Below are 16,175 nucleotides of genomic sequence, written 5' to 3'. Positions count from 1 at the left end.
GTTTCTGGGTGAAAGGGATGCATGTCATGCTGGAAGCTATGAGCAAGAAAATCGATAAAACCTCTCCTTAATTCTCACCTTCCCACTAGCATGTGGCTATGATGGTCTATTTAAATAGATGATGGTCAATACCTCACTTCGGAGAAAGGAAGCCATGATCAATGCTTCTGTTGAGAAAGTAGTTCTCACAAAAACTGGAGAAAAAGTCAAGTGTCAAAAATCAGTAAAGTAAAATAGACGGGAGAAAAAAAATGAGCAACTCCTCAGTGATGTAGGCAATGAGATTAAGCCACTTATGTGTGCCTTTGGTTCTTGATAAAATTAAAAAAAAATCTGTCTTTTTAGACCTTGTATATATCAAGAAAAGGTTATTTTTTTTCAAAGGAATCAATATCCTATCTGCTCCCCTAATCCCCTTTTAGGATTTAAAGTTAGTTGGGTGAATTAAAATATGAAAGCAGTGTTTCAAACTGTAGCACTCAATGGATTCAGGAGAGATGGCTAAAAACGTAGATGCTGAGGACTCACATCCCGTATTGCACACCGAGTGGGTTGGGAGTGAATGTTCTGTGGGTGCTGCAGTTTACAGATGCCACGTGCTTCAAGTTTGATAAATGAGATGGTGATGGGTGAGGGCACCCAGATTTGTGCTTCCATAGGTATCCAAGGTGATTTTGTGGCTTTGCAGAATATAAATGTTTCTGTAAAATTGGTTGAATTTTGATATAACCTTTGGTCCAGGGGCCAAGAGGAAGACAAGGACCACCAGGAACTTTTGGACAAAAAGGGTTACCCGGTGCCCAGGTAGGTTTGAAAACTGAACAATTACAATACAACTGCTAATTAACGATGATTGATTTATAACCCTGAGGGTTCCTAGATGACCAGGAACTATACTGTGTGTTCTGGGGTCTGTGGGTATCAGGAATTTCTAGAAAAGCCAATTTGATGCAGTGGGTATTGATCATCAGCTATGTACCCCCTTCTATTATGGATATATTGTGGGAATGTAGTAACCCATAGGCATGGGTGTGAGCTTTAAAGGTATCTGACATAAGCTGGTATTTATCTATAGGGTAAGACAAAAATAATAGTACCATAAGAGAGGTATAAATAACTAATCTGCTACTTGTAAATACATAAGGAAGCATCCACTTTTATAGATAAGAAAACTGAGTCCCAGGGAGATTAAATGACTTGCCATCCAGACCCTGGGTGGCTGAACTGCCTTCTGAGTCTGAACTGAATTTTTCTAGTGCCTGTTCTGCTTCCCACCTTGTTTCCTAATGGTTCATGGAAAGGTCAGACAGACTGAGACAGATAGTCAAGGCAGCTCCCCCAGGAAGAGAGCATTTGAGATTGCCTAGAAACCTGAGCAGCAGGATTGGAGTTAGGAATGAGAACCTCTAACTGGAGACTCAAAATAGCAGCTCCAGGATGGTGCAAGCCACGGTTCTGTCCTTGTTCTCTCCCTTGGTGTTTTAGTCAGCTTTGTTTTTTTTTTTGCTGCTGAGAACAAAATACCAGACAAGAACAGTTTTAGGAGAGGAAACATTTATTTGGTGCTCAGGGTTTCAGAGGTCTCCATAGACAGTTTCGTCACTCTGGGCCTGAAGCGAGGCAGAACATTCTGGTGGAAGAATGTGGTGGAGAAAAGCAGCTCAGGACATGGCACCAGGAAGCAGAGAGAGAGAGAGAGAGAGAGAGTTCCTCACCAGGGACAAAATATATACCCCAAAGGCACATCCCCAGGGACCCACCTCCTCCACTCACACCCTACCTGCCTGCAGGTTATCACCCAGTTAATCCCTATCAGTGGACTAACACATTGACTAGATTAAATCTCTCAGAACCCAATCATTTCACCTCTAAACTTTCTTGAATTCTCTCACAAATGAGCTTTGGGAGACGCCAAATATCCAAATCACAAAACTCTTGTCAGGAAAAATCTAGCCCTATAACTTTTTGTGTTATTTAAATGTCATTTGAAAGTATTTTATTTTTTGGATCAGGTTTAAGTCTAGGTTTTTTTCATCCCGATCTTTTAATTGAATCATGTTTCCCCTTTGGTTTAGATAGCTTTTTGTTATTGTGGCCAAAATACTTAACAAGACAGTGACCCACCTCCTCTAGCTATGCTTCACCTGTCTACTGTTACCACCCAGTTGGTCCATTCAAACTAGGATGGGCTGATTTAGATTACAGCTTTCACAATCCAATCATTTCACCTCTAAGTATCCCTTCACTAACAGGAGTTTTGGTGGAGACACTTCATATTCAAACCATAATGCATCTCTAGTATACAGATAATTCCTCCAATTTTTTAAATTTTTTTTATGGTGCTGGGGATTGAACCCAGGGCCTTGTGCATGCAAGGCAAGCACTCTACCAACTGAGCTATATCCCCAGCCTTTCCAATTCTTAATTATGTGGTACATGTGTATACCTTACTCCTGTCTCCCAAACCCCCCAGCCCAGAGCTTAAATGTTTATATTGTATATTTTGTATGTTGGAAGATAAAATTGACTAATTGTACTGAATATTGAAGGCTAAGCTCCATGATGGTTTAAGAGCACATTGTCAGTTCCAGACCATTTCAATAAAACAGATGTTCCTTGACTTACAACAGGGCCACGTCCCCATGAACCCATTGGAAGGTAAAAATATCATTAAGTGAAAAATGCATTTAATAGACCTAACCTGCCAAGCACCATAGCTTGGCGACACAGCACACTGTAGAGGATCAATTGTTTACCTTCACGATTACACGACTGACTGGAAGCCATGGCTCTCTGCTGCTCTTCAGCATCACAAGACAGTATTGTATCACACATCACTGGACCTGGAATAGTTAAAAATTCAAAATTAGAAGTATAGATTTTAATGAATGCACCATTATAAATTAAAAAAAATTATTGAATCATGGAACATCTGTCCTTAGTGGTGATATTGGCCATGGTGTTGTTGCAGGGGAATCCTGGGCCTCCAGGGCCAAATGGTTCCAAAGGAAAAGCTGGGCCAAGAGGAATGAAGGTAAATGTCAGAGAACACTCTTCTTGATTGCAATTTGGGGAAGCCCCTGTTTTTTTTTTTTTAAATACTAATCTTTCCTTACATGATCATTTTCAGCATATGTCTCTAATGTGGTTGGTGAAGCTATTGATTGATCTTTACCTTATAGCTGGATAGTTGGATAAAAGGGAAAGACATATAGACAAATAGGAAGGGGGTGTGTGTCACATTCATCAGCAAACAGACATTAACAGAGAGAAATACATATTTACTACAAACACAGGTTCACACGCCTATGTCTAGAAAAAGCCAAAGGAATAAAAAATTCTGCAATTTATGTTATGTATAAATTGGTTTTGCTAATATGCAGTAGCAGGGTCATTGCTATATTTGGAAGTATCTGTATTTAACAAAGCCAGAGAAAACCTTTAACAAAGCCTTTAGACTGTATTGTGATGCTAAAAGGACTTGAAAAGAGTAACAATAATTTCTGAGGAAAATAGTACAAAATTACATAAACTTGTGGGAGAAAATTAATCTCATCTTTTCTCTTTGTTATTAAAGGGAGAGCTGGGTAATGCAGGAGAGAAAGGCTCACGGGGTCAACAAGGACCAAGAGGGCAGCCTGTGAGTTTAGTTTCTCTGTTTTGAACTCTTGATTGAATTTCTTGTTTGGTATTTGTTCTTGTTTCACATAAAAATCTAATATTCTTGAATATTGAACTTGGGTTACAAATATGACATGATCACTATAGCTGCTGAGAATTGTAATAGTCAAAGATTCTCAAACTCCTGTAAAAATAAAGAATCCAAAGATGCCCTGGGATTTATTTTGCCTCCTTACGTGTTGTTGAAGAGGGAAGTGTCAATGAACCTCTTCTGTTGGACAAAGATGTTTTATAAGTATCTGAGTCTTTTGGGAATGCAGAGATGCCCAGTGAAACATTTTTCCAGGGCAGCAAACAAGACAGCCAATCAGAGTTGTGAACATTTAAGAGAATGTCTTCGAACATCCAGAGTGTAGAAATAATGTTTGCAGACCAAAGATCATAAAAGACTTACTTCTACAAATAACACTGGCAAGGCAGGTCTATGTATTTTTACCTCAGTTCTTACTCTGAACAGAAGAATAAATTATCATATTTCACTGCATAATTGTTGCAGACTTTTCCCATGTTTTTTTAATGGTGCATTATAATTAAACATAATGGTAGGATTCGTTGTTACATATTTGTACATGTCATTGCAGATTTTATGTCAAATTTTCTTGCAAAAACATGGGTTGCAACCATTAAGTGGAGTTTTTTTAAAAATTGTGCTGGTGGTAGTCCTTAAACATCGTTTATTATTAAATTGTTTTGAGCCCAAGGTTAGGATGCATGGAATACTCCTGAAGATACATTAATGTGGTGGCAATGATTAGGCAGTGAAATAGGGTGGTTATTTTGTGGCTATTTTCAGTTCACCACCTGATGGAAATCAGCTTTTATCATAAAGAGTAATGCTACCTTTCAGCTCATATTTCTGAGATTTCTTTCACCAGTGGCTAGGAAGGGTCTTTAGGTCTTTTTTTTTTTTAATCACCCCCCCTTCCCCCTTCCTTTCTTTACACTGAAATAGTAGCAAGGAAAGGAAGCAAAAACAGGCCCAGGAGACTTAAACTTAAATGTGAAAAGGGAAAGAACAGAATAGGATTACTGTCAAGTGAAATATGAGGTAAATAATGGTCAGCTTCTATACTCTGAAAATTCAGCTGGTGAAACTAACATTTTGTTTGACTTCATTAAAATTTCCTGGCTAAAAGTAGCCCAAAGCTTGTGCCACCATCTCTACTGCTGCCACCCACAGCAGCAGCAACAGTGGCAGCAGCAACAATAACAACAACAACAACATATTTACCATTCATTAAGTACTTTCTACAGAGAAGGTACTAGCGTCGTGCTAGGGATTTTCCATGCATATTCTCAGTCTTCCCAATAACCATACCATGGAGATGATATTTATTATCTATATTTTACAGATGAGGAAACTAAAATTTAGAGAGGTTGAGCAACTTCCCCAAGGTCATTCATACAACCATATTGGCACTGAAATAAACATTCAGGTCTGGGGCTGGGAATGTGGCTCAGTGGTGGAGCATGTGCCTGGCACGCATGAGGCTCTGGGTTCCATCCCTAGCACCAGGAAAAATATTTAGGTCTCATTCTACCATCTTTTCTACCCCCATCCTCCTTTCCTTCCTCTCCCTCACCTTTGTCCAATCCAAAGTTCCTCCACTCATCCTATCCCCCAACCCCCATTATGGATTAGCATTCACTTATCAGAGAGGACATTCAGCCTTTGGTTTTTTGGGATTGGCTTACTTCACTTAGCATGATATTCTTCAACTCCATCCATTTACCTGAAAATGCCATAATTTTATTCTCTTTTATTGCTGAGCAATATTCCATTGTGTATATATACCACAGATTCTTTATCCATTCATCTATTGAAGGATGTCTAGGTTAGTTCCACAGTTTGGCTATTGTGAATTGAGATGCTATAAACATTGATGTGGCTGTGTCACTGAGTTATGCTGTCCTTTGGATCCAAGGAATGGGATAGCTGGGATAGCTATCTATCTATCTAATGGTGGTTCCATTCAATTTTTTTTTAAAGGAATCTCCATACTACTTTCCAGATTGTTTGTACCAATTTGCAGTTCCATCAGCAATGTATGAGTGTGCCTTTCCCCCCACATCCTCACCAACACTAATTGTTGCTTGTATTCTTGACAGTTGCCATTCTGACTGAAGTGAGATGAAATGTCAGAGTAGTTTTGATCTACATTTCTCTGATTACTAGAGATGTTGAATATTTTTTCATATATTTGTTGATCGATTGTATACCTTCTTCTGAGAAGTGTCTGTTCAGTTCCTTAGCCCATTATTACCCTAGATCCATGTATGACTGCATGAATGGTGTGCTCCTACTTCCTGTACAACCAGAGAAGTAAAAAATTGTGCTCCATTTGTGTACAATGAATCAAAGAGCATTCTGATGCCATGTATAATTGATTAGAACAAATAAAAAAATATTTAGGCCTGTCTGGGTAATAAGCCTGAGCAAGTAACCATTACATTGCCTCTATTTCCAATATTATTCTCTAAAGTACGCCTTTATCCCTGGAACTTTATCAGTTCTGGAGCTTCTTTCTTTGTTTTTCTTGCCCTACAAGGAAAGCGAGTTTAGTCCAATGGCTCAGTGACATGGCTCCTACAACTCTGCCATCGTCTTGCTGATGTTGCACCTTATTGCAGCTTTTACAAATCAGCAAGATGATACCTAAAACAACTGCCAAACTTCCTGCCAGGAGTGGTGGTGCATTCCTGTATCCCAGCAGTTCGGAAGCCTGGGGCAGGAGGATCGCAAGTTCAAAGCCAGCCTCAGCAATTTAGCGATGCCCTAAGCAACTCAGAGAGACCCGGTCTCTAAATAAAATACAAAAAGGGGCTGGGGAGGTGGCTCAGAGGTTTAATTTCCAGTATCAAGAACAAAATAACAACGAAACCCAAACCTCCAAACTTCCTTCTGTCATGGTCTTTTTAAATTATAAACCTTTATCCCCTCCTAGGCCCTCTCTCTTCCCCATCCCACTGCATTGTTGAATTATTCAAGGTTCAGATGTTGTCATCAACCATGTGTTGCTCTGGAGGACAATGGATCTTGTGTCATTTTCTTAGGGTCTTCTTGGTGCAGATGGATATGGACGTCCAGGAAGAAAAGGAACAAAGGTGAGGGTTAACTTACGGGTATCCTGACTTGACAAATATAGCTTTCATAGCCCCCAGTTCCTGCTGATGGGCAGAATCACAGCCTCTGGGACAGGAGTCCCCTGTGTTTCTCTTTTGCTAGCAAAGCAACAAACCTTCCTTTTCCTTTTTCTCAATAGGTAGGTATGTAGTATATGTGTGTGTGTGTGTGTGTGTGTGTGTGTGTGTGTGTATAATTTTATTTTAGTAGACTAAGACAATTTTCTAAGTAGTGTGCCAGGAATGTTTTCTACATGCTGCTTACAATGTGCTGTAGCTGACAGAGTTCCTTCCTAAAAAGTAAAAGTAGATTTTGTCCCATTCTTATTTAAAAATCAAATTTCTTACCTCACCTGCCACCTTATAAACACTTCCTGCCTTGTAAAAACCCTTGTCTCTATTTAATATGCCCTTTTCCATCTCCCTCCCTTGGATGATTTTCACTCATTTTCTAAAACCAACTCAAATATCAAATTCTCCTGGTGGAAACCTTTTTAACTTCTCCAGACAGAATTTGTCATCCTATGCTCTGTGTTCCTAAAGCACATTGTGTGTATTTCTGCAGTAGCGCCTTTCCAGGTAGGTTATATTATAATTTCTCTGTATTTATGTCTACCCACCTAGTCTATGAACCAACAACATGATTGCCCCTTATTCATCTTTGCATTGCTGAAACGGAGCCTGGCACAGGGAAGGTGCTTAATAAATAAGTATTAATTAAAGAGTGCCACTACCATAAGAAGCTAGTATTTTCCACATAGTTCATGGGTCACTCACTGATGGGTTTTGAAACATGGAGGTCACATGAAGCTAGTTGAACAAACTCGTATTCTGAATGGTTTAGTCTCTAAAATACTATCTATCACCATCATTTATTGCCTCACAAAGTAAGAAATCACTGGGATGTTTAGTGATGCTCAGCTACTTCATGATGTCAGGACTCTGGGCTGGCTTCTCTGCAGTTCTCATGCTTCCTCTGTGGCTGCAAGATGACACTGCGGCCATGTTGAGGAAAAAAAAATGTCCAACACAGTAAGTTCTTAGTGAATATCCATGGAATGACAGAGAGAGAAAGAGCCTTCGTGACCATCTAGTTCAGCCTCATTGAGTTACAGTCAAGAAAACGGAGGCTCAGAGAAGTGAAGTAAGTTGCCTGTGGTCATATGGCTAGTCAGAGACAGAGCAAAGTGTAGAGGCTAGACTCCTGGAGCCCCATCTAGGCAAACTAAGTTTTTCTACTCTAGGGAAGTAGTTGCATGTGAAGAACATTCTGGGTAGTATGTGCTCAGCTCACAGCTAAGCACAAGGGCCCTCTATGTGTGTTGTTAACATGATGCAACACATAGATTCAGTCAACGTTTGTGTGAATTTTCCTTGGCAAGGTCTAGTGGTCTCACTTTAAACGGGCTTTATTGCTGCTTGGCAGTTCAGCTACCTTTTCCTAGTCTAATCACTATCCTCCTCATCCAGGTAACTATTTCATACCCTCTCCACTCTCCTCAAACCTCCAAGGCTCTTTCTATTTTGCTTTCTCTTCTACACTTAAAGCACACGATCGAGCTTCCGACTTCATTAACAGAAGCAATGAGATGAGAACGTCTGCATATGTCCACCACCAAGTGGGCCTATCCACTTACATCTGGACCCAAATATCCTGCCTTCGTCTTCTGCTCTGGATGAACATTCATGTTTCTATCCAACATTAGTTCCTCATCTCTTAGACTGAACTCTACTCCTTTTGTTTACTCAGAGCTCTGTCCTCTGAATATGCCACTTTGATCTTTTGCATCGTCCAGTGTCAGTTATTTCCATTTGTGTACAAAAATACGAATATTTCTCATCTTAAGAAAAACAAGTTCCCCAAATTCCTTACTTGGATATACACTACTCCCATTGCCTCACTTATTTTTAGCAACACTCATTGAAGGAGTCATCTATATCTAGTTGAGAACAAGGGATGATATTATTCTCTAGGGGATGTTTGGAAATATCTGGAGATGTTCTGGTTGTCACAATGGGAGAGGGAAGGGGATGCTAGTGGCATCTACTGTGTAGAGACCAGAGGTGCTGATTTAACATTTGCATCACACAGAACAGCCCTCACAACAAAGGACTACCAGATCTAAAATATGCATAGTGCAAGGGTGAGAAGTTCCACTTTCTAACTGATGATAGTTGAGCCTTTACTCCCTGACTTGGTCTGCTTTAGACAGAGTGAACCTCATGTTACTAAATCCAGTGGTCTGCACTCTGCCCTGTCACATCTTTCAGCAGCTTTGACAAAGGTGACCATGGGCTTCTTCTTGACACCTTTCCTCACTTAGCTTCCAGTACATCCCACTTTTTTTTTTTTTTCTACATGCTGTTTATCAACCCTTGTTGCTGGATCTTCAGAATGTTCTTGATTTTAAGTATTGGAAGACTCAGGGCTCTATTTTCATAATTATCTCCCCATCACTCACTCCTTGGGAGACTGTCCTCAGCAAAATCCAGTTTCCTGGCCTCAAGTACCATCTCTCCCATGATCTCCAGTTTACGTCTCAAGTTTGGAGCATATCCTAACTTTGGAAATGCTTTGCTTTGGTCATCTAATAGGCATCTTAAAATTGGCATGTTCCCACACAAGTTTCTTCTTTTTAAATTGATCTTTTATTCTTTTTATCATAGAAACATTTAAACATATATGAAGAGATTAGTTTGACTTAGTTTAGTTACTAAGATTAGTAATGATCCCTCCTCATGTACTTATCACCTAGTTCAAACAATGAAAAACCCCTGGCCAATTTTGTTTTATTTATATTCCCACTTACTTATATCCCCTTCCTGCCAACTATTTTAAAGAAAACCCCAAACATCTCATAGTTCATATACAAATAATTCAGGTCGCATCTTTAAAAGGTTGTTTAAAAATATGAACATCAAAGAATTTGCAGTAATCTTTTAATATTATCAAATACCCCACTGGTCAAACTGATTCCCTTGATAACCTGCCTCTCACCTGAGCCTTCCTCATCTCAGGGTATGGAGTTTCTCCAAGTGCTCAGGATAAATGATGTTTCTTCCTCTCACCCCTTATATTTAATCCATCAATGAATAATGGTGAGTCTGTCTTCCAGATATATCCATCCAGCATTTGATAATTTCTCAGGACTACATTTCCTCTCTGAACCACGCCAACATGGTTTTCTACCTGGGTTATTGCAGTAGTCTCATTCCTGGTCTCTCTGCTTCAGCTCTTTCCTCAGAGCATTCTACAGGAAGCAGCCAGAGTGAGTCATTCTAAAAAACAAAGCCCTGCTGTGACTCCCCGGGTCACTCAGAATAAGTTACCGTGGCCTCCTGTGAATTCTTCAGCCTCATCTCCTCCTGCTGTCTTCCTGCCCTCCATTTGGCTTCAGTGTTCCTTAAACATGGCAGCACACTTTCATTCTCTTGCCTTGGGGTTTCTCCTGCCTGGAACACTCTTGTCCCAGATATCTGTTTGGCTTGTTTCCTCAATTCATGTTGGTCTTTGCCCAAATGTCACCTTTACAAATAAGCTTTGCCTGGTCACCTTATATAAAATAGCCCTCTATCCCACCCAAGAACACATGTTCACATGCACAAATCTAATCAACTGCAGATAGAAGATGTTTGAAAAAAATTGTGTCTGTACTGAGCATGTACCAGTTTTTTTATGTTATTGTTCCCTAAACAATACAGTATAGCATCTGTTTACATAGCATTTGCATTGCATTAGGTATTATAAGTAATCTATATATGACTTAAAGCCTATGGGAGGATATGCATAGGTTATATGCAAATACTATCCTGAACCATTTTGCCCAAGGGACTTGAACATCCACAGATGTTTTGTCTCTACAGGATGCTAGAACTAATCTTCCATGAATACTGAAGGACAATTATAATATTTTACCTCTTGATCCCTTTCCGGGAATAGCATTTCTCTTTCCCTGACACGCTATATGTTTGTTTGCTTGCTTCCTCACTGGCATTTAAATTCTATGGGGTCTTTGTTCTGTTCACCGCTGAGTTCCCAGGGCCTAGTGAAGTGCTTGGCACATGGTAGATGCTAAATAAATACTTGTTGAAAGAAAGGTTGCTTTGCAGCATGCCTTTGGTTCTGACAATGAATGCTTGCTTCCTAACATTCAATTTGGTGCTCCCCCCTTGGTTTCCATTGGGTCAAACGTAGGGTTATTTAAAAGGAGAGAGAAAAATGCTTAAGAAGGAAGTATCATTATACAGTATGCCAAGGAGAGGGAGAAAAATTTGTAAAAATCGTTTACAAGTTGTTTCATTTTGAATTAGAGAAATGGAGTAGGGCCCCTTGAGAGCAGCTCAAGATAATAACAATTTATGTAGTTGTTTTTCCTGGCACCGGTTTTGAATCTCTTTCCTCAAAATTACAATGTCTTCTTTAAGTGAGGAATGTAAAGGAAATACTTCATCACATGACATTAAAACATGACCTTATCTCATTTCCAACACTAGGGTGAACCTGGATTCCCTGGCTATCCTGGTGAACAAGTAAGAAGATGTCTTTCTGGCCTGGAAACTGGTAGGCAGCATGTGTCATTCGTTTGTATTTATTTTTCTTTACATTCACTGTTCTGCTTTTGATTTTATTAAGGGAGAAGATGGTGACCCTGGCCACCAAGGAGAGAAGGGAGCAAAGGGAATAAGAGGGAAGAGGGTAAGCCCTAAGAACCCTCTTCCACACTTCCATTGCATTAATGGGACTTCGTGGCAGGAAGCCCATTCCTTCTTAAAGCACTTTCCATCCTTTCTCTGATCTACCACACTCTCCACTTAATCCCCCTCATTTATCTTCTGAATGCAATGCAGTTTACCAAACCATAACAACAGAAAATAAAAATTAGAGTTTTAGTTATACAAGATCAACCTTTTAAAAACATGCTGGGGCCCCTCTCTCTTTGGTAAGTCTGGATGAGTTTTAGCTGTAGAGCAATCATTGCTGTTTCTTCGGGATTCTTCCAAGCCTTAACTTTCTTTTAGCTATTTTATTTATTTATTTATTATTTCTCAGGAATTCTATCTTGGTGAAATTTCAGTCAATTGTGCTTCATGGAGTCTCCCATTAAAAAATCTATTCCTTTTGGGGGAAAAAATGGGAGTTCATAACCCACTTGAATCTAATGTATGAAATATGTATGAGCTTTGTAATGTTTTGAACAACCAATAAAAAAAAACCATAAAAAAATCTATTCCTTCAGGTTCTTAAGATTTAGTCTTGAAGAGCCACAATCACTGGCAACTCTTTTTTGAAAAGATTAATCCTGTGGATATTAACACAGTGGTAGTGTTTAGCTGATAGATATCAAAGCGCCAAGGCTAGCCAGGGAAAGGACAGAAAGTGCAGAAAAAGAGGAAGGAAAAGAGAATATATGTTTTCTTTTTTTGGTAATGGGGATTGAACCTAGGGGTTCCTTACCACCAAGCTGTATCCCTATCATCCCTTTTTATTATTTTTTTGAGATAGGATCTTGCTAAGTTGCTGGGGCTGGCATGGAACTTGCAATCCTTCTGCCTCAGCCTCCCAAGTAGTGGGATTATAAGTATGTGTCCCAACATCTGGCTGATAATTTGTATTTTCCATGTATTCAGTAATTGGAATCTTCACCCATTGGCAATGACTGAAAGAAAAATTTGATCTATGCTTAACTTGGCTTACTGCTGGCTATAGTTACCCTAATCAGCTAACTTATCTCTCTAGTTTCAAATAAAAAAGGGTGAAAGCATCAGTGAAATCCAAATAATGCTGTGTCATTTCAAATACCTGGAATACAAGCAGTGAGCCTATGAAAAATCATGTGCCTTTTCTGAGACACTGAGAACCTGATGGTGGTGTGGGAATTTTTCCTTTTCCTTGATGTCAGGACCTCAACATAGACTTCACGTATTCCTTTTTGCTATATGACCTTGAGACTCAACTCTTTGAAGGCTTGTCTGGAAGTGTGTGTGTATCACACATGGGCAAGTCTGGAGTTAGGTATGTAGGGCAGGAAGGCTGGATGGTTAATGAAAAGGTACCCCTTCTCTTTCTAGTCTCCATTTCTCTCCTCATGGATTTACAGTTCATAAACCAACTGGACAATGGCAGACTCATTGGCCTTATGTATAATGACAACTTGATATCTCAAAGCGGGTCTCTGTTAGTTGTAATCAGTGGGGAAGCTTATTCTTTGCTTTGGTCATTTTTAGGGTAATGCTGGCTTTCCTGGATTTATTGGAGCTCCAGGTGACCAAGGCCCACCAGGCAAAATGGTAACATGTGTCTGTTCCTTTCTTTTATTTTCAACCTTTGTATAAAAATGCATAAAGATTTGATAAAAGGTGTCTATAAAGAGGAAGTGAACATTTGAGACAAACAAAAGAATCTAGGGAATAAGCCAAATTTGCTTCAGAGAACATTAGCTTCAAATCATTACTCAGTGTGTGTACTTATTAAAAAAATATATATATACATATATACACACACATACATATATATTTTTTCTTGAGCATGGGGAATATATTGGACTGACTAGAGATTTATGAATCTGCCTAAATACATAAGATAATGATTAAAACTCACTGGAGAGTGAGTTTATCAATGCAAACAAGATGAGCAACGATGTGTATCCAGAAACCAGAAGGAAATCCTAACAAAATAATAATTTTTATAATCCTAACTGAATTAATAGTGTTCTAAGCCTATAAATATCTTTTAAAATTCTGTAAAAAGTCATTTGGTTTGAAAGGAAAGACTTCAAAGCTATGATTCTGCCCCCTACCTCCTCCTAGGGCATGGAATGGCATCTAAAGTCAGCTGGGCATTAAACCTGGTGGTTTCACTGAGGTTTAGGGTTTACTGGAGAGGTGAGACAAAGCTAGATAGTCATATAGATAGAGGACTATTCACATCATAGTACATTCAAGTGAAGAAACAGAGACTGAGAAGATTATGGTGATCTGCCCAAGGTTACAAATGGCTAATTTGTGCTGCATAAAAAACAAAGATCTCTAGACTCCCAAAGTGATTGGAGCCAGGCTGCAGCTACAATATGCATAAATATTTGGCTCATCTTGTTTGCATTGATAGACTCACTCTCCAGGATTTCCCTAGCACCAAACATGTACTAGGGAAAAGACAGGGTAGTGATGGGTGGATGGAGAGAAGGGATGGGGAAGGACTAGGATTTAATTTAGAACAGTGTATGAACAGACCTGGGATGTTGAATGAACTTTTCCTGAATTTGATCCTGAGCTACAGCTTGGTTGCAAAATGCTAAGAGTCTTTATGTGCCATCTGTGTGGACTTCCCATACTCTGAAGTCTGGGACATACTTCTTAGGCACTCTGGCCTGCTTTAAGGAGTCAGACAGAATCCTAGGGCTAGGAGTGAATGGCTATCTATGTATGGTGGTGAACTTTCATAGTAAAATATTTTTATATTTTAAAAATATAATAGCTGATATTTTGTCAGTTCTGGAGAAGAATGTGTTAGATATCAGAATGTTTGTTTTAAATCCAAGTGTCTGTTCTTTTCAGGGCATCAAGGGACCCAAAGGTTTGGTGAACATGATGGTAGGTGAAGATTTTTAATTATAAACTTTATTTTTTTCAGAACATAAAGATTTCCAGTTTCCCCAAATGGCAATCAATTAATCTTAAAGATTCTTTAGATTATTTTTTACAAATTCTGCTAGTAGTTTGTTTATAGACTTTGCAATGTTATAACTGAGTAAAAAAAAAAGAATAATATTTAAATTCAGCAAGGAGTCTAGATGTTTTTGAGTAGCATCAGTTGATGTGAAAGGAAGAACTCTGAGGCTACTACCTTTGTGCAGTATGCCTTTCTATGAAGCTCAAACATTGCTTACCAACTGTTTGTAGGTTAACACACAGTATGGTACAGGCTGTTGTGCCTCCTGGTACACCTCAACCAATCTCAAAAGTTATGATTTTTCATCTCCCAAGTACACAAAAACTATTAGGCAGGGAGTGGGGCTGTGGAGACAACTGAGGACAGGAAGTGATGGGATCTGGGGTTGAGGGTAGAACAGGGCAAAGAACAAGGGTTCAAAGGAAGAAGCAGAATTACTAGGAGAGATAGTGGGGTACTTATCTTGTCAGTCATTCTAGAGAAGTATCACAGGAATTGCTAATAGAGAGATCCAAGCACTGAAAGCATTTCTCTTCAATCTCCGCTGAGATTTCTGAATTTCAACTTCAAAATCAGGTTTGATTCCATTGTTTGTGATGTGGATTAAAAAAAAAAATAGAATGGCTTATCTATCTATCTTGTTATATTGTATATAAAATCTTCTAAATGTTTTAAATTATCTACTGGATCCAGAAATAGAATTGTTGGATAGTTTCATTGGCTCTAATAATTTTTGAGTTTTCTGTTATAGATTAAAGAGCTTCAGGTATGCCCTGATAACATCCACATGACATTTCTAAGTCACAGGAGTGAAGAAAAATATGTTTTCAAATTAAATTCTTATTTCCTTTCCCTGTCTCTTTCCATCTTTCTAACAGCCTTGTGAAATTGTTGATCTCATTCGAGAAAACTGTCGTAAGTTATTTGGAAAACACTCAAAAGGAGCCAGTATGTGAAGTGGGACTAGGTCAAGGATTGGGGGCTAATGTCCCCTGAGGATTTGACTGAGGCTTGGAAGGTGGCTTTTTTATCATGAAAAGTTCTTACAAATTAACACGTTGGGTTCAGTCCCCCTTTGGGTAAATAATCTTTTCCAGTATGATCTCAGAAGTGAAGTGGTTTGAAAGACATACCAATTCAACTATGAAGGAACTATTGGCCGAAGAATTTATGGGGCAGCTATATAGTAGAATAGATGATATGGCTCTAAATGTAGTGATGAAAAAATCATCATGTACTAAGTGAAAGATGATTCAGCATGGAACATATACTAAGCTCCAAGTTTTAGGAAATAAAAAAGAATAATTATTTATACATTATCATTTATACACACGTATATATTTACATGTATGGATGGATTAAGGATAATTTGAAAAATTTCCACAAGAATATATTACTTGTATATGTACCTTGGTATATAATATGTAGAGTTTATATTTTATGTATTACATATAAATTATATATACATGTGTATATATACATATATGTAGTTTCAGAATGGCTCAATGTATGAGATTTAATTTCACTTGAATGAGACTATTGTTATCCTCAGTAACACTAGACGAATATATTTCTCAAGTCAAAGCCCGGAAGTTGTCAGTGTGGGTTGCCTGTGGAGCCACATGGTATTGAGGGATACAGTCTCTGTATTCCTCCCCCCCCACCTCGCTCTCTCCTCTTTGTTTCTTAAACTGAAGATTGA

At 38.8% G+C, this 16,175-nt stretch overlaps 1 protein-coding gene across 1 annotated transcript in view; it reads left to right on the top strand.

Moving 5' to 3' along the window:
• The window catches only part of LOC114091369 (collagen alpha-4(VI) chain-like), a 103,710-nt gene that overhangs the window by 65,770 nt on the left and 21,765 nt on the right, over positions 1-16,175 (top strand). Inside the window, 9 exon segments of the mRNA XM_027933853.2 lie at positions 742-804; positions 2,972-3,034; positions 3,578-3,640; positions 6,736-6,786; positions 11,299-11,334; positions 11,438-11,500; positions 13,030-13,092; positions 14,359-14,394; positions 15,352-15,388. Of these exon segments, the coding sequence (XP_027789654.2) occupies positions 742-804; positions 2,972-3,034; positions 3,578-3,640; positions 6,736-6,786; positions 11,299-11,334; positions 11,438-11,500; positions 13,030-13,092; positions 14,359-14,394; positions 15,352-15,388 (475 nt within the window).

Source organism: Marmota flaviventris, chromosome 8 (assembly GCF_047511675.1).
Source record: "Marmota flaviventris isolate mMarFla1 chromosome 8, mMarFla1.hap1, whole genome shotgun sequence".
Lineage (NCBI taxonomy): Eukaryota > Metazoa > Chordata > Mammalia > Rodentia > Sciuridae > Marmota > Marmota flaviventris.
This window is presented reverse-complemented; position numbering and strand designations above follow the sequence as displayed.